The following is an 8798-nucleotide window of genomic DNA, read 5'->3' as shown; positions in this document are numbered from 1 at the left end:
GGCGGTCTGCTATATTTTCCAGAACTCCAAACGCGTGTTATCAGCAGGAATAAGAAATCCAACTTCATTCAAGGGACTCGCTCTGCGGGGTTTCATCCTTTTCAGTCGATCTTCAGCACAGAGGAGAGATTCATCTTCATGTGCTACTGTAATAGAACAGTGCATGATAAAGTGAGGTTACTCCGGCATAAGCTATAGATTGGCTCAGTCAGTACACTCATTGACGCAGCTATATGCGAGTGCCAGAGATCTTCTCGATGAATCGTTCGCGATTAAATGAATCTACTACTGCTAGTAAGGTTTACTTGTGTAGTTATTTCGACCGTATGGAGCTTCCGTGTACGTATTGGTTGCTCTGAGCATAGACAAAAGCCAAACTATAGTCACTCGGAAAATTTGGAGGAGTATACGCAGCCAAAGGCTGTCATGACACTGTTCTTGGCAGGCAAAGGCTGTTGCTTGAAGGGAACGCAAAAATATTTAAGGCGTCCGCGCGACCAAAGTCTCTAACGACAGACAGACGGTAATATTCAAGATGCTCCAACATTTCTTGAGACAGGGTAAATATCCATACAACATGTTCTAAAGGACAACCTGAAAGCACTCTGCATTTCCTCTCTCCTACAACAAGTGTTCCATGTTTTTTTTTTACTTTCTCTATATATAGTCTACATGTATTGTACTCATTAGAGCAGAAGTTTAAGATGACAAGATGACCCTATTAAGTATTCTAGTTCCAGTTACATCTTGGAGGCTTCCTCAGGAAAATCATCCACGAATCACCATTCTCAGTAGCAAAGATAAAAAGAAAGAGAAAGAAAATGATATCATAGAACAGAAGCATGCGGATTCTTCTCCTTATCACATGGCCAAATGTAGTACAGTAAGCTTTTATGGTGGAGAATCCTTTTTGAGAAACACAAACGAATTATTTCAGCTTGTGGAAGTGCCAACATCATATAACTGTCGCATAATAAGCCTTCAAATAAGAGAGCCCGAGCACAGTGGATAATGAAGCACACCGATGTTTGATGGAAAAATGCAGTGCCTGACGGAAGTTGCACAACACGGACTCAGGGTCAGTGTTTTCATTAGAACAGATATGAGACAATGATTACCATTTGATGCCCGTTGCAACACTCACAGGTAGGGGAAATGCGTCGTTCTTGCTACTTTTAAGTAACCGACATCGACCGAGATTGAGAGTTAAACTCTTCAACACTGCAGCTGCAACTCCCCGGTCAATCTTTTAAGCCTCAGCCCAAAAAGGAAGGAGCAGTATGTGACTCCACGCAGCCGCACTCGAGTCCTATCAGCTTATCTTCTCATCGTGCATCCCCCGGACTTCAAGGCTACATATCTCCCATTCAAACAAAACAGCCAGCCATCTCTCCTCCTCCACCAAGTAGAGTCGTTTGCCCAATCATCATTCTGATATTGAATATCCATCCCAGCTCACCCGGTATATTGCTAGTAAATCTGTCCCAAACTTCTTCTGAATGACAAATTCGAGCAAACAATAAAGAAATTAAAATGCCCAGAATGTTTCATGATTTCATGCACAAAGAACTGGCAAATTGAATTATCTAGTATCAATTTTTCTTTTGTTAGTTTTATGTTGGTTCTGTGCTCCAGTTATCGTTTTATGCATTTTCACTAAAAGAAAAAAAAATTAGAAATTAGAATCAGAAGCTAGTAAAAGATTTCAAAGCACAAACTTGCCTGTCCAAGCCCACAAGGTCAGGCCTACCAACAGAAAAGTTCCAAGCTCACAAGGTGGAGAGGACACATCACAGAAATTTGACTGCAGGAACTGTCTTAGCCAAAAGAGAAAAGGACCAACTGGTGCATCATGGAGTTGTACAGATATTGAAGTTGAGGAAAGCAAAGAGTAGCAATATTTACCTTTCAGAAAAGCCTCCAACTTTTTATTGAAGGTAGACCGAATATCCGTTGTGCAGCAAGATCTTCACTCATAAGTCAGAATCATTATCGAAGCATTTACACAATATTCTGACCATAGCTAGGTGCGAGCAACACAACCGCCGACTCTTTGTTCTTCTGTGAAATTGTACCCATCGATTTCGAATGTACGATTTGTTCGATCAGGTAATCCGGTCAATAAAGGGCACTCATCTAGAGTGAGCCTTCTAAAACAAGGCAAAATTTCCAGCCCATCAAGTGTTCGCACATTGCAGTCGGATATTTTCAGAAGTTCCAATTGCCTCAAATCTTTAAGACCGACGGTCCGTGCCAAGTAACAGTGTTTGAGTTCTAATTCAGATAGACCTATCACTGTAGAAAATTGTGAATGTCGAATCATGCAGTGCTGAAGGCACAATACCGATAAGCTAGACGGTAGCTCTCCGAGGTCACGCAATTTTGCATGGTGCAAAACAAGTTTTCTAAGTTGAAGTTTATTAAAATGTTCAGGTAGCTTGGTGATGTTTGAGAGGCACAACTCCAAGATTTCTAGATTCGCTAGTCTTGTTAACCATCCAATTTCTGGTGGCTCAGAGGAAGACGAAGAACTCTGCATTGGATCAGTAGGATCAAAGTTATCACTCAAGTACAGCTCTTTCAAGTTTCTCAAGAAAGAAAGGTCTGGCACCGTCCACATTTTTTTGGATCCCCAGCGAAGAATGCTTAAACTTGATGGAAGTCTTTGCAAATCCCAAAGTTGGTCACATTCACTTAAATCTAGCTGTTGGAGATCAGAGAGCAATGGAAGGGTCCAGGGTAGGCCAGAAATCTTGGTGGATGATAATCTCAAGATTTTCAAAGAGGATAATCCTCTAACATCACAGAGAATCCACCCCTTCAGATTCCAGCATTTTGAAAGATCTATCTCTTCCAGCTTTTCTAGATTTTTTATATCTTTGGGGAATTTTTCTAAGTGAGTATTCTCCATCTTCAGCACTTTCAAATTTTTCAAATGCTTGACGGACCTAGGTAAACTAGCAATCTTGGTGCTGGATAGATCCATGACTTCCAGTGACTCAAGATTCCCAATGGAACCAGGAAGCTCAAGTAAATTCTGACAATTTCCTAGAAGCAGGCTCCGAAGTTTCTTTAAGGACTTAATAGATTCTGGTAGGCGTTCAATAGCGGCACCATCCAGTCGAAGATGCAAAAGAGATTCCAAGTGACCAATAGAGTCTGATATATGAGCCAAACGTTTACATTGGCAAGCGCTCAGAATTTTAAGTTTCTCCATGGAGGCTGGTTTGAAATCAATCTCCCTAATGGCAGTTCCATCAATCAGAAGTTCTTCCAAATCTTTCATATGACACAGTTCTTGCGGCAAGGCGCCGACGAATGTGCAGAACTTAAGATTTAAGGTGACTAAGTTCTTTAGATTACCTATCAGTGGACCAATTTGGGATAGTGCCGAACAATGTTCCAGGACTAATCTCTCTAAGTACATCGAAGCACGGAAGTCTGGAAAAGCATTCAGGTTACGACAGCTACTTAGGTTCAAAACTTTCAATTCCTTTGCCTTCTGCAAGAAAAGAGGACAGAATAGGCTCAGTTGGTGCTAGCTATCCGAATAATCCCAGGATACATAGACAAATATGCACTTTACCTCCAGGATTTGTCCCCATACTTGTGAACCTCCAGTGACCTTACTGCGAGATAGATCAAGAATGACCAGTTTCTCCAAATGGAAAATAAGTAGTTCAGAGATCTGGCTGCACCCTTGCCAATCAAGCCACCTTAAATTTGAAAGAACATTCTGAGAACTCCCTCCAACGGTGGCCTGGTCCAATCTCCGAAACCACAAGCGCCCTAGATAGCCAAATACATTCTGAGAACTTTCTCCAACAGTAGCCCGGTCCAATCTCAAGAACCTCAAGCGCCCTAGATGGCTAAATCTTTCACGTCTAAAACATTCACTTCGTCCCTCGTCAAATGTGAGACCAAGGGCTTCCACCATACTAGGACTCTGCAAATCGAGGGAACTGAATAAGTAGAAAGGGAAATGAAATATAGCCATTCACGCTTCATTTTGGGAAAGAAAAATTAAGGAAATGAAGTATCTTCAAAGATTGTTGACTGTGTTTAAACTAAAAGATCTTATGCTTGAAAAGTATACCTGCTCTCCATTAAGCGTGGAAAGTGCATCAATGTGATTCCATAACCTATTTCGGTTTCGAGGCTCATGGGGATCTTGCATCCTAACGGTTTCCCTGCCAAACTCTCTTATTTGACTATGCATCCATAATTCGTTGTTTTCTCTTATTTTGACCAAACTCATGTCACGAAGAATTTTGATTCGCCTTGGATCACATTCACATGCACGCCACATGTATGGGGGAATTCTCTGATCCGTTCCAATGAAAAAACATGCTATATCGAGAAATATCTTTTTCGTTTCTTCATGCAAAGAGTCATAGCTTAACTTGATTGCTTTGTGGACTTTATCCTCTGGCTTCCTTCTTAAGCTATCTAATGTATCTTTCCATGTTTGTCGTTCCCCCTTATTCTTATGCAAGAATGAAGCTGTTACTTCAATTGCCAAAGGAATCCCTCCAATAGTTGCAACAATATCTCTGGACAGAGAATCATACTCATCCTCCTCTTCACGAGTATACCCACTAAAAGCATGCATGCGGAAAAGTTGAAGAGCTTGATGAGGCCTCATTTTTCCAACCTCATACTTGTCAGCCACCCCATCTCGGTAACCATCAAGAATGTCAATACTTCTAACTGTCATGAGAATCCTGCTTCCTGGGCCAAACCATTTGAATTCCCTAACTAAATGCATGATTTGGTCAAAACTATACACATCATCAAGGAGAATAAGAACTTTCATTTCCCTAAATGAAGTTTTTATGACATTAGTCCCTTCGTCAAGAGTTCCTAGCCTTCTACGTTCTTTCCTTAGGAGGTTTGAGATTAACTCTTCTTGTAGGCCCATGATGAGTCCATTGGATGCACCATTTTCTCCAATATTTGAAAGAAAACTACAACGTTGAAAGAGATGATGGATTTTGTTGTACACAGCCTTTGCAAGGGTAGTCTTGCCAATCCCTGGCATGCCGTATATTCCAAGTACACGTACATCTTTGTCATATACTCCGGTTGCATGCTCATTGACATAGATGACACCAAGCTTTTTCATAACCTCCTGTACGTGGGGTTCCATGCCCACTAAACCGTCAGTCACATCTAAATCATTCTTCTTCAACCGATATAGAATATATGAAACAACTCTCTCTATGATTGCACCCTGACTGCCAAATGTGATGATGAAAATGAGGAATCGTGATGAGATTACAAATAATTAACAACAGTCTTTGAAAATTACGAAGGAAATAATCCAGTTAAACCATACTAAATTGACCACCAAGGACGATGTAGCGGGCAACAAGAACGGCACGGCAAGTACATTTACCTCATTATCAAATCTAGTCCTATCCAATTAATGAGTTCAAAAACATTGTGCTTGGCAAAATTCTCACAAACTTAAAGCTAATTACATTAAAAGGACAGTAAAAAGATGATTACCCATTGTTTGTATTCCGCAGATCATACCCCTTCATCTTAGTAATCTTTCCGAGAGCCTGCTTCCATTTATCAATGACCTCGTGGTCAATTCCACGGTTCCCGTGCTTACTGAAGGACTCCCCAACACGTCCACGTTGGTATGTTAAATCAGCGGGGTCAATATCATAGAAAATGGGCATGATCAGTTGAGCGTCTGCTTCGTTGCATTCCACCATTTGTGCCAATTCCATGAGACAACTCTTACTGGATGCATAATCCTTGGAGATAATAGGTATTGATATCTTGGATTGCTTTATGGATTGAACCAATGCATCAGGGATATTATCTCCAGGATCAAGTTCATTATCGTCTCTAAAGACAATGATCCTTGCATTAATCAGGCTGGTGTAGAGGTAATCTGCAAATCCCTGGCGAGTATCAGGACCTCTAAAACTCAAGAACACTTCATAATTGTTTCTTGATGAGGGAGGCGCAATTGGCAGCAGGGGTGGCGGCAGCGGCGGAGACAGAGGCAGGGGCGTCGGATGCAGCGGAGACAGAGGCAGGGGCGACAGATGCGGCGGCGACGACAGTGGCGGGGGCGGCGACAGAGGGGGCGGTGGAGGAGGCAGTGAAGAGACCGACCCCTGTAGTAAAATGAAAAAGGCGAACTCTATCACAAAGTTGCCACTTCGTTCTAGATAATTTCCTCAGAGCAGCAAAAGCAAAAAGTGGAGGCATAAGGCCCTGACTAGGATGTTCTGATCTGAGACAATGAAGTTGCTTCAGAAAGGGGAAAAAAAAGGAAAGAATCAAGAAGAAGAGTTGACCCCATCCGATCTAGGCTCGTTGATGATGTTCTTAAAAGGATATGAGATCTAGCCGATTTGAATACCAAATCAAGATCAAGAAGTATTATCCTTTATTGCAGTCCAAAGATAACGTTTGGACTGAAGATGCAGATCTGAGCATATACCAGCTAAATCAATAGTCCTCGTCCTCGTCCTCACACAGACATAACCCAAAAAATCAAAAGAACGAAAGAAACCCACAAACACGGGGAAGCGGAACTAACCAGCTTTCTCACAGACGAGTTGGAGGCCGTCGCCTCCCTCTCTCGCTCACTGTCGATGCTACGGCAAGAGATCTCTCGCTCCATTTGAATCACCTCCCGAAGTTGGATCTTAGGATATCAGATCAAAAATTGATCAGAAGTGAATGCCAGGGGAAGATGCGAGACTCGCCAAGTCAATGCCAGTGGAAGATGCAAGAGTTGAAAAGTCAAGCGAAAGGGGATTAAAAATGGATCAAAAAGATTAATTCCCTAAAAAAATCCTAAATTTTAGGTCTACTTTCAATTTTGTCCTGAAGTTTCTTTTTATTTAAAAATCCCCAATTTTCACTATAATCTCATATATGTCCACACAAGACTGTTATTGTTCTAGAGTATTGATAAAGACGTAACTCACAATAATAAATTTTTAACTGGCCTTGATATTAATAATTTTAAAGAAACTTGTTGTGATTTTTGGACACGTGAATAAATTGGAGATTAAAGTAAAATTTTAAATTTTTTTAAAAAAAAGTTCGAGATAAAATTAATATTTAACTTAAAGTTAGGATTTTTTTAGGAAATTAGCCTTTCATTCAAAATTTGTACCGGGGGAGCGAGAAAGGCATGGTGGTAGAGAAAGTGGGTACGGAAAGCATAGAAAATGAGGTAATGGAAATTACCACACTAACCTCTATGATGAATGACTGAAAGTGGGGCAAAAATCCCACGTCCATATTATACATAAAGTCTGATTTTAAATAAATTGCCCGTCCTTTTCATTTTATAAAGTCCAATTTTAAAACGATCAAAATAGCTTTATTTTGATAGTCACTTTCTCAACCACGTTCAATTCCGTTAGCAGGCATTTTGACTGAAAAAAAGAAGAAGAGAAAACTAAAGAAAAACATAGGAACTAACACAAGTTTTCAGAAAGCTACCTTTAAGGAAAATAACACAAGTTTTCGATATTCTGCTAAAATCTAAAAAAGATCCGGAAAATACTTTCCGCTATTTGGTATGGAATAGATTTTCCTCCATGCACTACTTTTAATATTTTTTATTTTTTTAAAATTGATTTTAAATTATTTTTAATTACCTTTTTCTTTATTTTTTGTTCTTTTTTTTTTTACCTTCTTCTTCGGCCGGTCGCCGGCCTTCGCCATGGCCGGCAACCAACCATGGCGAAGAAGTAAAAAAAAAAAGAACAAATAATTAAAAATTAGAAGTTTAATAAAAATTATTAAAATAATTAAAATGAATGGTGAAAGAAGAGGCAAAATAATTTCCTCTTTTCAAAAAAGATAAAAATATTTTCCCTCACTTTTGAAGGTGTTTTTTCCATTGAGGGAAAATATTTTCCTTGAGTAGTTTATTTTCCATAAATCGAACGTCGGAAAATACGGAAAATATTTTCCTGAAAGTTATTTTCTGCGAAACAAGCGGAGCTTAAAAGCATCATTTTCATTTTATCCTCACTAGCATTATTGTTTATCTACTGAAGTTGATGCGGAAATTTAAGTTTTCTTGATATTAGATCCTTTCTATGTGCAACATGGACATTAAGATGCTGCTACATTAGAATGTATATAAAGCAAAATAATTCTACAGCATCAAATTAATTGTCGTTTTCTCTTGCACCCAGGTAACGTGTGCATTTTTCTTATGGATACTGATTTTCTTATTATTAGCTTTTTGGTGTCCTTAAAAATGATGAATTTTCGTAAAATAAACTTAAAATACACCATTAACTACGATTATTTCAATAGTGCTGTTTAGTATTTTTATCTCAGTCCAAAACAAACTATCTTTTATTATTTTGCATTTTTCTTCTAAGCTATTACATGGTTCTCTTTCCTACAATTAATATGATAAAAAATATTAATTAAACCTTTAAATCAATCACGTTGAATATTTCGCCCCCTCCACTAAAATTCTAGCTCTATCACTGAGTACTGTCCATAGGGAAAATTGTCCAAGAAGTCCTAAAACTATTGCACTTTTGCCAATTCAGTTTTAAACCTTTCAATTTTTTCGATTGAATCCTAAACATTTTCACATTTTTGCAATTGAATCCATCCGAGCGATTTTGATCGCTGACATAAATGCCAACCATCCTATGTGTTGCTGCGTAACGTGGAATTTTTAAATAATATTTTAATATTTTTTGAATTTATTTATTATGTTTTTTCTTTTTCTTTTTCTTTTCTTTCTTTTTTTTCTTCCATTGGCAAGGACCGGTGAGGTCGACCTTGCC

At 39.1% G+C, this 8798-nt stretch overlaps 1 protein-coding gene across 1 annotated transcript; it reads right to left on the bottom strand.

Moving 5' to 3' along the window:
• Nucleotides 1-1731: 1731 nt before the first annotated feature.
• Nucleotides 1732-6649, bottom strand: LOC130136119 (disease resistance protein L6-like). The gene is made up of 5 exons (XM_056306199.1): nt 6566-6649; nt 5512-6137; nt 4097-5237; nt 3587-3946; nt 1732-3502 (listed from the first exon to the last, which is right to left on the bottom strand). Exons 1-5 carry the CDS (start codon nt 6647-6649, stop codon nt 2024-2026), a joined length of 3690 nt encoding a protein of 1229 aa, XP_056162174.1. The 3' UTR covers nt 1732-2023.
• Between the last annotated feature and the right edge of the window lie 2149 nt (nt 6650-8798).

This window comes from Syzygium oleosum, unplaced genomic scaffold (genome assembly GCF_021117445.2).
Source record: "Syzygium oleosum isolate NSW1041296 unplaced genomic scaffold, Sole_v2.1 Sole_v2.42, whole genome shotgun sequence".
In the NCBI taxonomy this organism is placed as follows: Eukaryota; Viridiplantae; Streptophyta; class Magnoliopsida; order Myrtales; family Myrtaceae; genus Syzygium; species Syzygium oleosum.
Note: the sequence above shows the minus strand (reverse complement) of the source record. Positions and strands in the feature narration are given on the sequence as shown.